General features: G+C 37.2%; 2 protein-coding genes across 3 annotated transcripts in view; both read right to left on the bottom strand.

Annotated features, from left to right (window-relative positions):
* The window catches only part of pcsk5a (proprotein convertase subtilisin/kexin type 5a), a 46,055-nt gene extending 34,990 nt beyond the window's left edge, over nucleotides 1–11,065 (bottom strand). The window contains exons 1-13 of the mRNA XM_036581005.1: nucleotides 10,967–11,065; nucleotides 8,376–8,480; nucleotides 7,974–8,087; nucleotides 5,582–5,716; nucleotides 5,369–5,445; nucleotides 4,920–5,008; nucleotides 4,655–4,827; nucleotides 3,324–3,536; nucleotides 2,198–2,298; nucleotides 1,092–1,195; nucleotides 790–907; nucleotides 475–663; nucleotides 73–209 (exon numbers count right to left, since the gene is read on the bottom strand). Of these exons, the coding sequence (XP_036436898.1) occupies nucleotides 73–209; nucleotides 475–663; nucleotides 790–907; nucleotides 1,092–1,195; nucleotides 2,198–2,298; nucleotides 3,324–3,536; nucleotides 4,655–4,827; nucleotides 4,920–5,008; nucleotides 5,369–5,445; nucleotides 5,582–5,716; nucleotides 7,974–8,087; nucleotides 8,376–8,480; nucleotides 10,967–11,065 (1,654 nt within the window). The remainder of the gene's footprint in view (nucleotides 1–72; nucleotides 210–474; nucleotides 664–789; nucleotides 908–1,091; nucleotides 1,196–2,197; nucleotides 2,299–3,323; nucleotides 3,537–4,654; nucleotides 4,828–4,919; nucleotides 5,009–5,368; nucleotides 5,446–5,581; nucleotides 5,717–7,973; nucleotides 8,088–8,375; nucleotides 8,481–10,966) is intronic.
* Nucleotides 11,066–11,520: 455 nt separating this feature from the next.
* LOC118814579 (annexin A1-like) lies at nucleotides 11,521–20,182 on the bottom strand. 2 transcript variants are annotated; one of them, XM_036580251.1, is made up of 13 exons: nucleotides 20,112–20,182; nucleotides 19,376–19,448; nucleotides 19,117–19,231; nucleotides 17,238–17,332; nucleotides 16,960–17,073; nucleotides 16,733–16,823; nucleotides 16,545–16,624; nucleotides 16,410–16,466; nucleotides 15,464–15,557; nucleotides 15,202–15,297; nucleotides 14,086–14,144; nucleotides 13,179–13,301; nucleotides 11,521–12,121 (listed from the first exon to the last, which is right to left on the bottom strand). In XM_036580251.1, the coding sequence occupies exons 2-13, from the start codon at nucleotides 19,436–19,438 to the stop codon at nucleotides 12,065–12,067; spliced, it is 1,044 nt and encodes a 347-aa protein (XP_036436144.1). In that variant the 5' UTR covers nucleotides 19,439–19,448; nucleotides 20,112–20,182; the 3' UTR covers nucleotides 11,521–12,064. The 2 variants fall into 2 exon arrangements, with proteins under 2 accessions (XP_036436144.1, XP_036436145.1); XM_036580252.1 differs by lacking the exon at nucleotides 15,202–15,297.
* Between the last annotated feature and the right edge of the window lie 312 nt (nucleotides 20,183–20,494).

Here is a 20,494-nt window from a genome sequence, read left to right as displayed (position 1 = left end):
AGACAATCATGAAGAGGTCTTTTTTTTGCAAACGGTTAATTGTGGTGAATATTGCCTTGTAGTTCTGGTCACCTTTTAGTCGTGTGTTCCTACTTGGGGATGGAGTGTCTCTGATTTCCAGGATCCAATCTCCAGCTGCTTTCTCACCCCAGCAGTGTGTGGTCATGAATTCCCACTTCACAAAGCCCTCAGTGGAGTGGTCATTGGGTCTGGACCAGAACACCAATGTATAAACAGACACGTAAGTATGATACTTAAAAAGATACTATACTCAAAAATGCTGGAATTGCTACTAATGAATGGCTTTGGGGCTAATTAACATCATACAAAACATTTCTGGGTGATAATTGTGTAATAAAGTAATACAGTCAAGCATTTGTGCACATGCTCAAAATGACCTTTGTTTTGGAAAGCAATCATGTACTAACTCTTCATCTTCAGTCAGTTCAGGTTCAGGCTGATGTGTATTCTTACCGGATAGCAAGAATCTGAGATTTGGTTCCGGATGGGGAGGTGAGGGTTATAGAAAGGTCTCCACGGTGTGGGTGAGTGATGGTGACACATAGAATTACATGCTCCAGATAAGCAACATGATGACCATGCTGGGCACAGCAACCTGAGGACTTATACACTGTCCTCAACACTCTCTCTGGACTGATAATTCTGGTGCAGCAAGATAGAGTGAACCATTTGTTTAGTTGGATAAATTTGTTAGCCAGCTATTAGTATTACTCCTAAATGCCTGTGTTCAGTTCGGAATCACATTGCATGAATTAATTACAATATCACCTTGCATTCTGAACAATGCTTTCCTCACACACATGCTGAGTAGGAACCTGTCGCCAAGCCTCTGCCTCTTTCACCATTGCCTCAGCATCCATTAACCCAAACCCATACAGGTGGCTCACTGCCATAAGAACAATGAAAGAGAAAGCAGTAGTCTATTAGAATAAATGAAAGAGGTTGCTGATAAACAACCAATGAAAAAACACCACAAACAAAACAGGCAATTAATATTTCACTGATTTGACTGTGATATCTAGATTTTTTTTGTTTAGGCACTAGCCCAACTATTGACAACAATTGGCTACCATCATATCCCGCTCCATTGTTCTGCCAGTCAGGAGCACTCAGGTGACCCCGACGTGACGTTTTCACAATGATATGCTGCACATCCCTCCAGGTCAGCAGTGGACTAAAATCATGGATTCAAATTCAGAAGAACATTTAAATAAAAGTTTAACACCTCTGCATAAGATGTACATAAACACAATTAAATCCATGATTAATCTTAAAGTTCACAGCTTTCTTTATAAGGTGGGTGTCTTCCACTACAAAAAATACCAGAACCTTTGGCACCAGAAAACTGTAACTCTGCTTTTTCCATTGGATATCGGTCCAGTACCAAAGACCAGTTTTATGGTTTTTGGTGCCTGCTCAAGTTTGGTACCAAAGGAATTTCTTCTTTGGAAACCCTTACAAATTCCCTTGCAAATTATTTTAGCGAATTCTTTACTTTTCCAGGTAAATGTAAAGTGACTACTACATGGCCAATAGGTAGACCAGAATCTAAACAAGAATGGAATGTTAATGTGCTTGCTAGTTTTGAATTATTACTTTGTAAAGAGTTTAACTGACAAGCTAATTAGGAAGCTAACACAAATGTTTTTAACATTTTGCTAGGCTCAAATACACTTTATTTTGTTCTATTTTCATACTCAACAGAAAAACACAAGCTTTGTTTGTTTCTACTCAGGATTCTGTGTTTAAACATTTGTGAGAGGTTAGAAAAATGCATTATTTGATGTACTCAAAACTAGTGTTAAATTAGCTTTAAATTGCTATCTAGTAAGCAAGGTAGTTAATGTGTAAATGTAGACATATTTATGTGCATGCAGCAGTGTAGCATATCATTTCAGTACAAGCTGTTAGCCAAGAAGCGAAGCTAATTAGCAAACAAGGTAACATAACAACTAGCAAACAGTGGCATAAAAATGACCCAAAAGAAGATCACATTATTAATCGTGGTCAAACTATAATGGTAATGCTATAGCTCCAATTGTCTCTCAAGCAGGTGGAACATAAACTAGAACTAGAATCATAACTTGTTTATGTCTGTTCTTGTTTTTGAATGGGCAGTGGAAAAACACCCTCATGTGAAACTGTTTATGTAGCAGGGGATGAAGTTGAACATTACTTTGCCTCCAAAGTTAGGGCAATGATTCCAGCAGCTATGGGGGCTGAGGCTGAAGTGCCAGAGTGCTCATCAGTGCAACGCTGCCTCAGGTCTGTTGTCACCTGCACACAATAAAAAAATTATGTGTTACAACTGGGACCTACACAACCTATGAAGAAAAGTTGTATCATGCAAGATCAGGTACTTCTGACGCTTAAGCTCTGAGTTTTAAGGGGCATACATTGTAAATCAGTGATCACTAAACCTGCTTCTGGAGACGTACTGGTCTGCAGCGTTTAGCTCTCACCCTAATACATCACACCTGATCCCTTTAATTATTGTCTTCAGAAGCTCCTCATTAGCTGGTTAAGTTGAGTTATAAACAATCCCCAAAGCATCTCCCACATGCTGGACCTAACAGTATATGCTCAAAAGTTTGTGGACACCAGCTGATCTAACATTTCTTCCAAAATCAAGAGTATTATTTGGGAGTTTTTCCCCTTTGCTGTAGTATCAGCCTCTAAATCCAGCCTCCTTGCTTAATCCTCTCTTCATTTTTGTCTACAACCAATGCTTTCTATTGTTTTGACATTCTATTTATGATCTGTATTTGAAGTACTACCTCACTTTCTGCCTGACCTATGACATACATTACCTGTTTGATTGTATTTTGCAATCTTTTGCCTGAATTTATCTTTCTGGACTTTTCTGAAACTTCTGTATTCTACCTATTATCAAGTGACATCTTCCCATTCCATCTTCTGTTGTATCTTGGTGATATATTACAAGAAAAGGGATTCATTAAAAGGTATCGCACCACTGTCATCATGTTTATTTGTATGGTGAAGAGCAGCTCAGAGGCCTAATCATGTGTTTTTACATGTAAAAGTAAAGAGCTAAACATATGACTTACTTTACTAAAGAACAAAGTAATACAAATTATATTCAAAGTTTATCTGGAACAAAATAGGAATGCAGCATGTGATATGCCCATAGCCTAGTCTTGCAGTGTCCCAATTTATGGTCAGGTTACAGGATCAAATATTTGAACAGTAAGGTCTTTGATAAACTTCAGCCGCTTCTATTCCAGATGTACATTAAACTTCTTTAAACTACATCTTTACAGTTCAAATGCACAGTGACTCACAATGCCAAAGCCTTGGCTCTCGCCACTGCTGTAGGTAGTGGCTAGAGTAGAGGAACACTCCTCCAGGTACCAGGGTTTGCGGCCACTCTGGGTAGTGCTGCCCAGAGAGATAGTGTAGATGCTGTTGGTGTAGCCATCGCATGAGCAGTGGTCCTGGCTCCGCCCTCCGTTGCCTGATGCCCACACAAAGATGGAGCCACGCCCTTTCCTACCCTGCAGGGAAGCAGTTCTGTTTTTGTTCTGATTTAGATCCAAAGTGTTTAAACTTTATGACAGTGTTTCAGGACCACTCTTAATAAAAATAAAAATAATAGACTTAGAGAATAAAGTTGTAACATTTCAAGAAAAAAGTCTGAATATTTAAAAAAAAAAAAGTCGTAATACTTAGAGGATAAAGTGGCCTAACTGTAGGGGGCTGCCATAACATGTTGGGGGCTCAGTTGCTGTACTGGCGCGCTGGAGTTCCACACGCTCCTGTCTCCCTGTGAATCGATCATTTTGATTATCATTCTCATTGTCTGTGAAACTTCATGACCTCTTTGAATGGCACAGAGATGTATCCACCGATAGCCGTGCAGACGACTCTGCCTGCGATTCTCCTTCAAAGAGTCCGTCTGGCTCTTTATTCTAAATAAACACAGTTTCCTGCGCAGCCATTTCTTTTACTAATAACAGTCTGGTGCTGATGTGCCAGGAGAGACAAGGAGACTGAGTATTTCTTTATGGGTGAAATCGATATGAAAGTATAACTCCACCAACTCCTCACCGCCCCTCATTTTAACACGAGGAGGTGCTGCCTTCCCTTTGCAAAGCCTTTGGCTACAATATTGCGACTCCTGGTATTGCCACTTTAATGTCGTAATTTTTTTCTGGAAATATTACAACTTTTTTCTCAAAATAGTACGACTTCTTCTCTCGAAATAGTACGCATGCACACCATATTGTAGCACGTTTTTTTTTTTCGTTTTAACTCAGTAATGCTACTTGTTTTATTCGTAACCTGCATAGTGCAGCTTTAAAACCAGTACTGATATGAGCCCTACCCTTTAACATCATAATCAATTTATTAGTGCAAGGTCCTGAGACTTGTTATATAAAACTAATCATTGATTAAAGCTTGTTAAATTGAGTTTCAACTTTGGTCTTCTTTAATGATGAAGCCAAAATGCATCTGTTCAGACAAGCTGCAATTAAAGTTGTTTATTTGGTTATATTGAATGCTGGTTTTGTATAAATTCAGTGTAGTAATATCTTAGGGCCTTTTCATAAACAAAATGTTCTGAAATAGAACACACTCTGACATGCATGTACACACACAAACACAACCTCACTTTGCGTATGCCGTTCTCTAAGGCAAGGCGAGCCAGGGGTCCAGGACCATCCACTGTTCTGCCATCATCATCAGGGCCCCAGCTAGAGCTGTAGATGTCAATGTACTGCTGCCTCAAGCTCAGTGATTGGGCCTCCACCATGTCTGTCATATCACCATCCAGCATACGAACACCTAAATGCACAAGGGATACACTTAGGGCCACAGTATATAACCATCATCAGTATGGAATTACAGTCACTGTTTGTCTTCTCCTAAACACATACCACCTATCCTGGCATTGTAGGCAATTCCAACCATGCACAATAAATTGTTAGCAGCGGCTGCCACCACTCCAGCACACCTTGTCCCATGTCTAAAACAAAATTAAATGAGGTTATGTTCAGTGTTCATGCAATATTATATACATTATACAAATTGTTGCTGTCAAAAGAAAAACAAGTATGTCAAAATGGCAACTTTACAGGAGAAGGCAAAAGCAATCTTTACTTTTCATGTGCAAGAAGTTTTATTGAAAGTGATTTTGAAGCATTTCTATTTGTCCAGTTATTATGAAATTTTCACACAATGCAAAGGGCAGCTGACAAGTTTAAATAATGGAGAAGAATTCAAATCAACACAAATAGAGATACATGTTTTTCTTTGGACAACAATGATATACAAAGAGCCATAGATCAGAACAATGTTTTTTTTTCACAGTTAGAGAGGGACAAACTTGTTTTCATTCGTAGCCTCATATCGTGGTGTGGGGTCAGGGTCATTTCCATTAACATCATGGCTAGCTCGAGCGTCCTTACAAAGACAAATTAACAATAAGTCAGCAAATATATACATTAACATATGTGCATATTCACTTTAATATTAAAATGTTTGCTACATATTCATTCATTTATTTCATTGCACACCACAAGTTAGTTGGCGTGCTTACATAGTTCTGCTTCAGGTCGGGGTGTTGTCTCTCCACGCCATCGTCCAAAATAGAGACCACTACTCCTTTCCCTGTGTAACCTCTCTTCCATGCTGCCTTAATGTTCATGTCAGTGAGGCAGTTGTTATCACAGTGCTGAAGAACAGTGGTGCATGGTACTCATTAGGGATGTAATAATACACAAATTTCATGAATGTATTATGGTTTTTGCACCATAACACAATACAGAAGTAAAAAATGCTAACATTCTTTTTACTTTTATATTTTTGGTCAAAGTAAAGAATATAGTTAGTCTAGGGGTTGTAGGTTTGGTTTTCACTGTCTGCCATATGTCCTAGATGTACCTTACGTTAGCATATCCCCATTTAAAAAAACAAGACACTTTCAATGTCAGAAATATTTTCGAGAATTAGTGCATTCTTGACTAAATTCATGTTGTGTCAAAATATATGCTTATTTTGAATTTGATGCCAGCAACACATTTCAAAAAAGTTGGGACAGCAGCAACAAAAGCGCAGTAAAGTTGTGTAATGCTAAATAAAAACGCCTGATAAAATATACCACAACTGATTAGGTTAATTGGCAACAGGTCAGTAACATGTTTGGGTATAAAAAGAACATCCCAGAGAGGCTGAGTCTGCAAATGCAAGTTAAAATTTTACCATGCAAAGAAAAAAAACAACAGGATCCAGAAAAGAAATTTGAAATTCTTTTTGGAAACCATGGAGTCCATCCTCCAGGCTATTGAGAAGAAGGAGCATCCAGCTTTTTATCAGCGCACGGTTGCTAGCATCCATGATGGTATGGGGGTACATTAGTGTACATGGCATGAGTGACTTGCACATCTGTGAAGTCATCACTAATTCTAGTTTTGGAGCAACATATGCTACCATCCAGACAATGTCTTTTTCAGGAAAATACATGCTTATATTAGCAAGACAATGCCAAACCACATTCTGCATGTATTACATCAGTAAATCTCCATAGTAAATGAATCCTGCTGCTAAATCGGCCTGCCTGCAGACCCATTAAAAGCATTTGTTGCATTATATACGACAAAAAAGATCTCAAACTGAGCAGCTGAACTCTTATATCAAGCAAAAATGAGTTGCAAGTTTTACTTTCAGAACTATAGCAATTGGTCTCCCAAAAGTTCCCAAATGCTTAAAGAGTGTTGTTAGTATCACATTCAAGAGGCATACATTTTTCAAAAAATAAAATTTCTCAGATTAAACATTTGATAAATTGTTTTTGTACTGTTTTAAGTAAATCATTGCATTCTATTTTTATTTAAATTTAGCAGAGTGACCCAACATTTGGAAACAGGGTTGTAAGATAAGTGATGTAGTACAGTACTCATTCTAAGTGTCTTATTTAATATGCTTTTCAGTATTTGTGAAGTGTAAAATACAAAATAATACATAGTTGTGACAATAGCCCAACTTTATGACAGCATATTACTGACTTTATTCAAGCTCAAATGTAAATTTAAAAATTAAAATTTGAAAATGCTAATTCAATTATGTCTTTACAACTGCACTTCCAACGTGAGACATCATTTAAATTTAAATGCAAATTTTGTATTTACATTTGCATTTCTGTGCATAATGGCTGTTAAACTTATTATGGAAAAAGAAAAAAGATTAACCCATTTGCAGTTCATTTCCTCATCGTGGCATTGCAGTTGAGACAAAATGAAAACACAATTGCAACCTGGTGTAGACTTTTTCTTAGGACCTTTCTCAAGATCAAATTTAAGAAAGAATTTAAGAAGATAATGGTGCATGATGCCCATTATCACTAACACTGGTGTTTGTCTCTTTAGGAGAATATCAGTTAAGTCTCTGGAGTCATCAAATAGCAATATCTGAGGAATCAATCCCAAAATCAATGTGCCAACCAACTCCACCCATATCAGGATACAACTCTGTATTTACTTTATGTTAGCTACTCATTATTGTTATTGTTATGTTTTTATTATATCATATAAATATATAGCTGATTGCCAATTCTACTAGCTAAAAATTACTATATTTTCAGTATCTCTCTTTAAAACATTTCTACATTTACATCTACATTTTTGTTGCGTTTTAACACAGAAAGTTATCCCCACCTTGCAGTACTCTTAACAAAATGGATGAATGTTGCTCAAGAGGGAAGTCAATTTTATGTTATATTTTTGTTAGTATTCCCCTACTGGTACAGAAATTAACCCCATTCTCTCCTACAATCTTGAATTTTGAAAAGGACCCCCTTTAAAATTGCTGACTGATAAGTTGAGTCAACTAGCTATCTTAAGTTAATAAAACTTAAGACTAAAAAACTAACAGTCGTAGTCAAAAATATTTTTCAGTTGATGCAACAAAAACATTTTACAGTGTAGAATACTAACAATGTACCACATGCTGTCCCACTTTGGGTCATTAAAGAGGGTGGAATGGGTTTCACTGGTTCTGCCAGTCCGTTTTGCCCTTGTATGAACCATCTGCTGCTGGATCCACTTCACCTTTGACACCGAAAACAAAAGGGGAGCTACATTAGGGGCCACATCGTTACATACTAAGACGTGCAAACAAGAACTACAAAAGGGAGTGTTTAGAATGAATAATTGACTAAAATTAGTTAAGGTTGGATCAATTAGCTTCTTGGCAGTTTTGAAACTGCATTAGTATGGTTCAGAGCACTGATGTAACTGTGTGTATGTATGCTTGCAAGTACACACATGTGGAGGTGTAGTCTGACCCATAAACTATTTAGTGGCTTCTCAATAACAGCAGACACACAATATGCACACCTTGCTCTCGGTAACTACCAGACTGTGGTTCCCTCGGCTTGCTACGGTAGAGCGTTTGATGGTGCCCCGATGCAGAAAGTGGTAGTGGTCCCTCAGTCCACCAATCTTCACCAGCATATGGGAAAGAGGATCATCTTTTGAGTCCAAAACACACTCCTGCACACCTGCAGCTACACCATGACTGGCAGAAACATAAATTATGCACCAATCCTTGATGTATGCCATTCAGCTGATGAGCAGGTCATCTTACACCACTGATAAATTTACCAGCAAGGGGCAACTTGAGCTAGAGGAAGGTAGTTGGTGGGAGCTAAAACTATTGGCTGATCTTTGCTGTCTGACACCCTAGTGCTATGACGTTATTATGTTGGTCAAGCAAAATGAAACCTACCTTATACATTTGTATGTAAAAGTTACATATTTTACATATTTTGTTGATTTTTAAAGTGAAAAGAAGTCAATACAACCTCTGCAGCAAACTATTTAAAAATATATTTTTCTGCAAGGGTGAATGAACAGTTATTTTATATTTAATTAACTTTAAAAGGTATAAAAATATAAATTAGTAAAAATATAAACTAGTAAAAAAATATATACTAGTTACTAGTAAAATTTACTAGTTTATCAAAATATGAACTAGTGAAAATAGAAATTAGTTGGAGATGTTGAACTGAGTCAATATTTAGCAATACCCCGTTTGGCAGATATCACAGTTTGCAAACACTTTTTGTAGCCCGCTAAGAGTCTTTGTGTTCTTGTTTTAGGAATTTTCACCCACTCTTCCTATATCCTTAGGGCTCTCTTACATTCACAGCATGTTTAAGATCCACCCACAGATTTTCAACAATGAAGTCAGGGGATTGTGAGGGTCATTGCAAAAGCATCAGCTTTGTTTTCTTAAAGTAGTTCACGGTGGATTATGAAGTACGTTTTAGGTCATTGTCTTGTTGTAGAAGTGAGCCTCTTTATAGCTTCAGTTTCCTGACTGTCTGTTTGCTGTTATTTAGTGGAATCAATTCTATCCCTTTGCTTAACAGTTGGCAAGGTGATGCTTTCCGAATTCTGCTTCTTTTTTTCTCAAACTTACCCTTGGTGATTGTGGCCAAAGAGATACATTTTTATTTCATCAATCCACAGCACTTCTTTACAGAGTGCTTCTGGCTTATCTACATAATTCAGACATTGACTTTTGTGGCAAAGTCACAAAAGCTGCTGAGAAGAGCCTATGGTTGTTAAAAGTTAACATGAGGTTAGAAAGTTCAGATAATTTATTACACTTTTGAATTGTCACCAGTTGACAATTCCTAAGAATAATCCTTGACCTGCTTAATTAGTCCTAATCAGTCAATTAAGGCCTAATTGGTTAATTAAGTCTTGAGACTTTAAAAAGGGAAGAGTGTGTTTACTTCTTTTTGTTTAAAAAATCAACCTCATCATGTCATGTGGCCAGGGTGACCAAACCTTTGCATACAACTGTATATTATATACTAAAGCATCCAGATGTATGCCTAAATAGTGAATTCAGGTACTTTAAGGTGCACTCATTGCTGATGCTAGTGTTCAATTGTGTACAAACAGCTTGTATAATCTCCATAGAAAAGCACTGCCAATAGAATGGGATGTTCTGGAGCAGCTACACATGAGCCGAATGCCCAGTGCCAACTAGAGGTGTGTAAAGCCTCCCAGCTTTGGACTGTGGAGCAATGGAACTGCATTCTCCGGAATAACGGAGCTCCATCCAATACATTTGGGATGAGTTGGAGTGGCATTTGTGATCCAAAACTAATCATCCGACACCAGTACCTTACCTTGCTCTTGTGGGTGCAATCAAATTTTCACAGCAATGTTTTTTACATCTAGTGTAAAGCCTTCCTAAGAGAGTAGTGGCTGTTACTGCAGCAAAGTAGGAAAAACTCCCTATTAATACCCTTGAATTACCCTTGACATTGGATGAAGTGTCTACAAACAATTGGACCTATAATGTACATTGAACACTGCTTAATTCTGAGGTGCTGCAGTCGAACTTAAAGAAAATATGAAATGTAATAATCCAAAGCTATATCATAACCTTCAAAACAACTAAACCAAAAAAATCTTTTGTTATTAGAATATTACCACTCAAATTGGTCCACTCGTGTTGGTTTGGTAAATTATTGTGGGGTAAGAGCTCCTCTTGCATGGTTGCACACATACATTATAGAAGAGATAGTGACCCAGTGAGACAGACTACAGTTGAAAGATTTATCTAATACAACATCAGATAAAAGCACATTTTTTTCTATGTTAACTATAATAAAAGGATGACCACGGTTGCTAATTTTCAAGGAGTCAGGCCTAGGTCTTTGTGTGTGGCCAGAGGCCATGGTACGTCATTTAAATGTTGAATTCATTCCAGAGACTGGTTTGGCTTTCAGCTGTACAGTCAAAAGAGCTTCGTGAGATGGATTATTGCATACTTGTGAACACATCACCCTAACAGTAAAGGTATCAATGAAGAGAAAAAGAAACATTGACAATCGATATTCAAACTCATAGCTTGAAAACTGTCTTGTGGGCAAACACATGCAGAACATACAATTTAGACTACATACCTGACCCATATTTAAAAATCCATATTTTTCAGCAATCAAATCAGCATTTTCACGACCTCCGGTTATTGTGACTGCCCAGCGATTGGTGAATAGGTGCATGTGGCAAAGTGGGAATATAAATCCTACACAAATCAAGTATAGAAAAAGCGCTCCAGATGGGCTGGCTCCTGTCATCATCTTGGCTGGGTGATGCACTCTTCTGACACTTGCTTCTCTCCTTTAAATTCGGTGCTCTCATAAGCACTTTCACATAGTTAATAAGGCAGTCGTTGACAACATTCTAAGCAAAATAGACCTTCAAAAAATAACTTTCACAGTTGTTCCCTGTGGAGACTGTTTGAATGTGTTGAATGTGGAGTTCTCCTCCGTGGTGCCTCCACGGCATCTGTTGCCTGCAGCCGGTCTCAAATTACCAGTCTGTGGGGGAGAGATGCTTTTCCTTCAGGGCAACAGGCTATTTGAGGCAGAAAACTCTTAAACCAATCAGATAAACTTTATGAATGCAGTTTTAGGCAAGTTACATTTATTTATAAATGAATGCCATTACACACAAATCTCTTATAATGGTGATTTTATTTTCCACTTGCACAATACCAACAATACACATTTTCAGGTTTAATATGTTTTAATATGTTTTAATATGTTAATTATGATTTTTAAATCAAGATCAGATTTATTTTTTAGATTTTCTATTCTAAAAATGTCTTGTTACTACAGAGCTCTGTATACTATACCAAGTGGTTTGGCTCAGAAAAAACTTATTTCAAATTTTATTTCAAAACCAAAGATTGTAGATTGCTGTTGTCAAAATGGTGATCTAAAATATTGCATTTAAGATATACGCTGAACAAAAATAGGTGCATATTGATGCCTAGTTTTGATCACTGACAGTGGTTTCCATGAAATACATAAAAAACTGACCCTTGGAAGAGACAGAGGAGCGTATTAATTACAGTTTTAAATTTTCATGTCAACCCTATATCAAAATCATTACATTCTGATGTGTAATACATTATTATTAGTGATACACAATTGAGTGTGGTGTGCAAAGGGAGGTGCCATCTGAGTTCCTGTGTGTGTAAATAGGGCTAGATCTGTTTAGTGATCCCCACAGAGCAGCAGCAGAATCTTCTCATAATCTCCCTTTGTTTCAGCCTATAAGAAGCAAATCCACATGACAACACCATCTTTAATGCATGTTTCAGATGCCAATTGTAGCTCAGTAAAAGTGTTTGTCCACATGTCCACTACTGTTCAAAAGTTGTAGAATGTTTTTCAAAGTTGTTTAACATAAAACCTATTTGGTTTCAGATAAATGTATGAAATGAATTTAGTATGCTAGTCATGTCATTTCATAGGTAGGTCATTCCATGCCAAATCATGTAGGGCCTGTCTGTTTACTTCATGGATGTCCATGAAAAAAAAATCAAGCAAAAACTTCAAATTAACTAATGGAACCACATGAAATGTCAGTGCTTTGCTCTTAATAGTTTTTAGCTTTGAATTTTTGAAAGGTTGACCCATAATATTCTACAATACTACAATGTTAAATGTTGAGTCTAACTGCTTACATAATGAGTGAACTGAGCTGAAATATTTGCTGGGAATAAAAAGACACTAAGAATAATATTACACTTTGAATCAATTGTTTTGATTTTGATACATTTCTACAACAGGTTAATTTATTTTAGGTTGTACTTTTTATGTCAGAATCCTTTGTGGAAATCGATGACATGACCAGACAGGCTCTAGGCAAGTTGGCACAGAATGATGCAGCTTTCAAATAATTATTACAAAACCAAGAAGTGATAAAAAAAAATGTGTATCCAGAATGATGAACGGTGCTGTAGATAATCATAAAATGACTGAGAAAGCTGTATAACATCAAGGATAAAGTTATAATGAACGTAACATTCAGAATGCCTCCTATTTAAAAAGTGGTGATCAAATATTTTGCCAAGTAACATGGCAAAAAATGATTGTAAATAGATAATTGCAGTATATAATATCTCAAAATCCTTGAACATTGAGTAAAACTTTGAAAAATAATTTTGCTGTCTAGTTTCTAACATTAAAATTTACATTGTGTAAGTTATTACTGAATATATAGTAACACAGATTATTAATATAATGAATTATTACAAACCATTGAACAGTATAGAACAGTATAACACCAGTGAAATAATTTCTGTTTTCTCAGTGTTTGACTCACAAGAATTGCTTCCTGAAGGGTTTTGCCATACATCCTTTTGTACTCCTGTATAATTTTCAGCAGGTCCTTCTCTGAGCGACTCACTAGGATTCTGGTCAGGGTGCTGCAGTTGGTCCCTGTGCCCTGAAGAGGGAGTACAACGCATTCACACAAAAGGACTGTTATAACTGGTGAAAATTTTCCAAGTGCTATGATTACATTCTCTCTTTTGGAGAGATGCCATACAACAGTTGTCATCAAGTTTACTCCTGGAGATCTACCTTAATGCAACACTAACTGACACCACTTGGTCCATTAATTATAGCCTTAATGTTCTTGATTAGCTTAATGAGGTGTGATAGATTTGGGTTCGAGAAACCTGTGGCAAAGTAGATCTCCAGGAGGAGGAAATGTGACCACTGCTATAGACTTTTTAAATTGATAGTTATTTAAAGAACCACTTTTGTAAATTAGATAAGAATGAAGAACTTTTTCAAATGTAAAGAACCACATATACATAATACATAAAAGACTTACACCACTTAAAGTGCTTTTATAGACCAGTGGTTCTCAATCCTGGTCCTGGGGTGCCACCGCCTTTCTATGTGGTAGTGCTTTCCTGCTTTAACATATCAAGTTCACCTCAGGAAAGATTTGTTAATTAATTAATGTGTTGCATCTGTTGTGCTATAAGCAGGGGAAATGCAGCGCATTGCTCCAGGATTGAGAACCACTAGATTCACACATCGAATTCAAGAAACATATATAAACTTTTTTTTAAAGTGCAATTTCAACAAATTTACTGACTAACTGGTTGACTGACTTTTTAACCAAATTTTGTTGTACATTTGATGTACAGTGAAAAACTTGTATAGTTGATTTTTATTCGTTGTGGCACTGCAGACAACTGGACGATCCTATACCTTACCTTCATAGCTAGATGCAACCTTTCAGCAAAGTACGCAGGCTTGTTCCAGGCTGCCTTCACTGTTTAAACAACCAATCAATCAGTTAGACACTCATGGAGCTGGGTTGTGCTTTCAAACAGAGATTAAAACAAGTCAGTTCATTGTTTGGTGATGTAACCTAGCTTACTGGTTAGTTGTGCTTAGCATGCTAAACTGAAAAGTTTGGTTCCTTTTTCTGTGTGTCACTCATAACTTTTTCAGCGTGCAAAATTTCTTACATGCTTTCAGACAGTTTGTGATGAAGAGGTGTATCCATATATTCAGGGTTTGATACAATTTTGGGATCTAAGTTAAAGATTCAATTCGATTTTCGATACTTCATGTACATTCTTCAGAGCTCTAATTAACCACCACAAGGTGGCATAATTTTGCTTTGGTAAAAATTCTCCAATAGAACTTTTTCAAAACCTGCAGGAAAAACATCACAACCCAGAAATTACAACCCCTAGAATTCAAAAGCAACTTAAGAAATAAAAAGAGTTTTGACAGTGGATATGTCTATAGCATAAGCCCTGCCCCCTTCTGGTAGTATGCAGCCGTTTTGATCACTGACAGTGATTTCCTCCAAAGATGGTAGATGAATGAGGAGATCGTAATGGCATATCAGTGATATACATTTATTTATTTATTTATTTATTTATTTATTTATTTTACCCAATTTTCTCCCCAATTTAGACGTGTCCAATTCCACCCGCTAGTTAGGATCCCAATCACACGATACTACCAGCGCTAGGAGGGTGAAGGCTAACACAGGCTGTCTCCGAGACCTGTGAAGCCAGCCACCGCATGTTTTCGAACTGCCGCTCACGCAACGTCATTAGACAGCTGAACGCGCTCGGTGGAAAGCGCCAACCGCCAGATCTGTTACGTCAGCGAACAGACGCCCGCGCTGACTAGCATCGCGCTGAGTGATGGGGGAGAAGCGGGGGGCATCCTACCCACCCAGAGAGAGCGAGGCCAATTGTGCTCTCTTGGACTGTAGCATCACCAGGGATCGAACTTCCGAAACTGTACTGAAATTGTCGCATCCTTACTGTAATGATGTGTTGCAGACACACAAACACACATACACTTACCTAGGGTCATGAGACAGTCCTCTATGTCGCCACTGAGTTCATGTTCCACTACGTTATTAAATCCTTGCGTGCCAATCTTTTCATACTGCTTGAAAACTGATGGCACACACATTGTCATTTGCTCTTAAAATTTTATTTCATATTAGAATGTTAGTCTTATTAATAAGGGTCAAGCTGGTATGTGTCTATATGATTTGGGTTAAGCCATGATTGTTTGTTTTATCATTATGATTAGTTCTTTTTTACCATGTCATCAGCTTACTTTTGCACAGCTGAGCTTCGCTCCTAGACGTAAGAATGTCGATGAAGACAGAGGACACCGTTCCCATCCTTTTCTCCCCAGCTTCAAAGAGAGCCTGAAACCACAATACTTATCAGTGTAACAGTACACAATAATAAACCTAGTATCAAGACGAAAATCCACAAAAATCTTCTTGGTTACTGAGTTTCCTATAGAACTGCAGCTAAATGTCTTAGTACATCCAGCATATTACAGCACAAGAACTGATGTGTGTTAGGCTCTTTTTGGTGTAAAACAAAATGCTAAAGCGAAAGCGAGTTGTGTGAGCAACAGTAAAGCAGTCAAGGCTGAACAAACATTCGTACTCTGAGCAGAGGTACTTTAAATTAATAATTACTCAAACAGAAGTAAAAGTAAGCATCTAAATAATTACCTGAGTAAAAGTAAGAAAATATCTAGTAAAAAGATTCCTAAAGTTGTAAGTGCAATTAACACATATATTAACAAACACCAGTGTGAGAAGACCTAATATATTCCTGCCTTTACGCACATACAATAGACCACAGAACAGAAACATGCAAGCTTATGCTGGAGAAGGTAAAATCACGCCTTAATTTTACATTCAATAGAAAATGCCTTTCATTAACACTCAACAAGCAACACTTGTGCCTTGCTGTAGAAGAGCCAGAGTGAAAATATATTGCTGTAAACAAGATAGTGGTTCTTTTTCTGTATCTTTATTGTGAGGCCAGGGGTGATCTCCACAGAACTGCCCTTCATCCTGATTAAAAAGGACTCATACAGTACAATATATTCAAAAAGTTACATAGGTAATTGTATAAATTAGCTATAACTGCAGCAGTTTGTTTTAGGAAAATAGATGTTTTATGAAACTGATGCTTTGTGAAAGAAATATTTGTTGTGTTGTCAGCATTAGAGTGGAAGTACATTGGAAAGAGGTCCTCACCTTTGCATCACTTTTTGCCAGACCATCATCAATGTTAGAGTCCTCACTTCTGGTAGCCTGAATGAATGTAAGCAGGGTATTTTTATTGTATTGTATCGCATTATTTTTATTTATTTATACAATGCAAATTTGTACCTTGCATAGGGCAAGCAGGGCTGTCTTAAAATGTCCACTTGTGTCCCCTTTAATGTCATGTTCCAGCTCCTCTCCATATGCTGTGATCCAATTTTGTGAATTTCACTTTAGCTTCACACTAAATATAAAGTAGATACATACTCAGAAATATTTAAGTAGCTGCAACATACCAAAATAGGGATACTTACCTTCTTTGAAGGCAGCTTTAATCAGTCTTATCTCCTGGTTTGATCTGGTCCCAAGAATTTCACACAGGACCTTTTCTTTGGTTCCTAAACCCTTATTTTGAATAAAACATTACATTGTTGGAAAGCTACCAAGTCAAAAGCTGATGTAAGTGATGTAAAGACTAGGTAAGAACATCAAATTCAAGCACTTCTAAAATGCTCCATGTCAGGAACACAGTGTTCGTTACCTTCATGGCCTGCTTGAGCTCATGGGCATCAAACTGGGCTGGTGTCATCAGCAGGGCCAGGACCACATCTTCATAGTGGGACCTCAGTACTGATTTCAAAGTCTTCGCAATGTCCTAAAAACCAATGAGTGCAAAATGATAGAATGACAGTACATTACATCAATTACTCCCTAAATTCTCCTTAAATCGACCATGGTAATAGAATATGTGTAGATTTTAAACTAAGAGATTCAGTCACTGTGTGTTTCAGGCAGTGTGAGGGTTTCAGGAGGTCTCACTTTTCCAGTGTCCTGTTCATAGGCTGCTTTGATCTCCTGTCTCTGTGCATTAGTCCTTCTGGCAAGAATCTCTGTGATGGCAGTCTCATCCACACCTATAGACAGAAAGAGTGTAGATCTTCACATGCTACAGCATCTGCTTTTAAGAGAAAGAAACCTTGAGAGGAACCAAGAATCAAAAGGGGAACCCATCCTCCTCTGGTCGACACCAGATAGCAAAACAATAACATAAAACATAGAACATAAGATCCAAAATTCTGATTCTTCCCTCAGCATGATGCAAAACAACCTACATTCATTCAACCAGGCAACTTTTTTCCCTCTCTTCAAAATTGACAATTTACAAACTTACAAACTGATTGACAGGCCTTTCAGCCAATCACAATCGTGTGTACAAGCCAAGTAAAAATTTCAACAGAACTTCTCAAAACTTGTAGTAAGAACAGCAGTGGCAGTCAATTAGCATTTACTTACTTAAGTAACAAGTAGCAGAAAGGCATTACTGAGGAAGGAATGCCTGACACACACTATCCTGATTATCTAGAGGACACCATTTTACGAACAATTAGCTAACAAGGTAGCTCTTCTTAACTTACCAGCTGACAGTCAAAATATCTAATATTGCTCATTAGCTCACCTGAAAGGGCAGCTTTCGTTCCTCTCTTTATCACACATTAAAGCCTACTGCTTTAACATCAGGTGACTAAACAATTCCCATGGTAAACATAAATGGTTTATATAAATCATTTTTTGTTTGTTTTAAATTGGCTCATGTATATTTTGTCAGTTCTTAAATATTTCTCTGAACTGAACATCTTCTAAAGCCATTTTTTAAATGAAAAATATTTCAAATGTGCTCCTCTGTGTGCTTCTTTTTAGTACTAATCTTTTAAGTCTGTTCAGCATGAGTGTTACAGTTGCAACCAAGAAGGCTCTACTGAGAGTTTGACAGTTGCAGCAATAAAAAAAAAGGAGGAGGGACTTTCTCAGAATTTCACAAATCGTCAATTGTTAGCTTTTCTCCTTTGAACAACACAAGTTGTTAGTGTCCATGGTCTGAGTTGCTAGAACAAATGTTCTGATGAATTGTGCTACTTTGTCAAAATGTCCTACTGCATATAGCGCATATACATAGCGCTCTACATAAAAGTGTGGGTATGAGATTTTGATGACCGTGTCAGAAAATGCTACCAGCAGCAAAACTACAGGTATGATGTTTTGATAGCCTAAATCATCAAAATCAGAAAATGTTTCCAGCACTGAAAGAATGAATATGATATTTTAATAGCCTAAATCACCTATCAGAAAATGTTACCAGCATTGAAAGAATAATTACAATGTTTTGATAGCCTTATCAAAAAATGATAACCAGCATTGAACAACTGGGATTTGATAGGCAAAATCACCTTTGTACAAAATGTTACCAGTACTATGTGCTATACTAATGATATGCACATGCTCAGCAGGCCCCCTCAACAAATTGTTAGAACACCTGGCATGCGAAACTGTCATGCCACTAAGGTCGCTTGTTTTGCTCATTCCAGTGCAAAATTGAACCCTGACTGACAGTCAATATGCTGGTTTGCCAGCTTTATATCACACACCATAGTCATGTGCTATAGCCTATGCCTTGTTGGAATGTACAATTGTGTGTGGGTTGGAGGTGTACCTAATGAACCTGCCACTCAATAAAAATGAAAACATGCTCTTTTCTACAATTAGAAAGCCATCCATTTTCCACAGAACAAATGCTAACACAAAGTGCAAGAAGGCGTCTTTTTATAATAACATGGAGTGAAGTCTTTAACACAATCAGGATTAGAAACTTTAGCACTGCCAAACATCTGAGCTTTTTTTTGCTATTATTGAATTGATGTACCTTTGGTTTCAATGGCTTTTTGTAAAGCCGCAGCGTCTCTGCTGGCATTGAAGTTAGGATCCGGCGTGATGGTTCCATAGAAAGGCTGGGCACTTCCTTTGGAAGAATCTTTACACTGCCATAGCATGCATTAACAGTAACATTATTAGAGAGGACATGTAGGTGGCATGTACACTGTAATACTTTGAAGGAAGATATTTTAAAATAATATATTTTCACATTGTAGCCAAAAACCATAAAAGCATTGGTTTGAACTAACCGCGTCATCGTCTTTTGACTTGTCGTCAGTAAACTTTTTTATTAGTTTCTGGAAAAATGCCATCTTGAGGATTCTAAAATATAAAGAAGTATTTATTAAGACATGCCTCAAATTCCATATTATCCCTATCATATGGCATCAACCGATCAGACAGAGTCAGTGTGAGCATGTGTGCTCTGTCTGAGGCTAAAGTGTCATCTTTTCCAGCTCCCAAAGTTCAGTTCTGTGTACCCAAGTCCACCATTAGCCAGTTTCTCTTGGACACCCATCCACATAAATCAAGTGAGAGTCACAAAGACTTAAGCCAGTAGCACAACTTGGAAAGCCCAATCATACCATGCTAATGTTGCTAAACATGAATGGAAGCTAAGAGCCACCAATTAGTATGATGTCATTTTCGTCATGCTAATACGTGGCTATTCCTTTTCATTTACTATTTGCAACTTTAGCATTACTAACTGAACCACTGACTTAAACTATCTGGATATCACAAAGTTAACAAAAGTAGATTGAAAGTACAATCTAACTTTGTCAAGACAAATGATTGTCTATTTAGTTTTATCTTAAGAATATGCAGTCTCTAATGACAATGTCAATCACTTTTCACTTGAAAGATCTACATCTTTCAGTTGGAAGTAAGCTAACTGGAAGTAAGCTCAAAACAGGTTGTTGCTCAAAATGTATTGTAAACAAGTATACTACTATAAAGCATATAAACAAGACAGAGACATCTCACCTGCTTGAAAAGTTTGTGAAGAGTATCTCAAATGAACATAACAGGAATGGAACTCAACCAGTTATTGAAACACCCACACGTTCATTGCATTGCTGAGGCTGCATGCTGGGCGGAGATCAGATACTTCTGGTTCTACCTGTCTGTACACCAACAACAGTTACTCAAGTGCCTAGTGGTTGGCAAGTCATACAATGACTAAATGAAAATCAAGCTTTGAATAAAATCAGTGTTATTTAGTAGATGCTAAAATAAATGAATACAAGGATGTGCAATGAAAAGCAAAACCTAACTGTGCTTGCTACAATATTATTAACAGATCCTATTAGTTTCATACAAAGAATGGGTATAGGCATAATTCATTAAAACATTAGCAGCCTTCTTCA

This window comes from Colossoma macropomum, unplaced genomic scaffold (genome assembly GCF_904425465.1).
Source record: "Colossoma macropomum unplaced genomic scaffold, Colossoma_macropomum, whole genome shotgun sequence".
NCBI lineage: Eukaryota > Metazoa > Chordata > Actinopteri > Characiformes > Serrasalmidae > Colossoma > Colossoma macropomum.
The sequence above is the reverse complement of the archived record's forward strand: the minus strand, read 5'-3'. Positions and strand labels throughout refer to the sequence as shown.

What these genes read in the sequence shown, in the direction of transcription:
- LOC118814579 (XM_036580251.1), bottom strand. Translation starts at nt 19,438, where the DNA reads ATGGCATTTTTCCAGAAACTAATAAAAAAGTTTACTGACGACAAGTCA. An exon ending in AGTCAAAAGACGATGACGCG is followed by an intron (nt 19,232 to 19,375) that starts GTTAGTTCAAAC and finishes ATGCTATGGCAG; the next exon opens with TGTAAAGATTCTTCCAAAGG. An exon ending in CCCTTCAGGAAGCAATTCTT is followed by an intron (nt 12,122 to 13,178) that starts GTGAGTCAAACA and finishes TGCTTCTTATAG; the next exon opens with GCTGAAACAAAGGGAGATTA.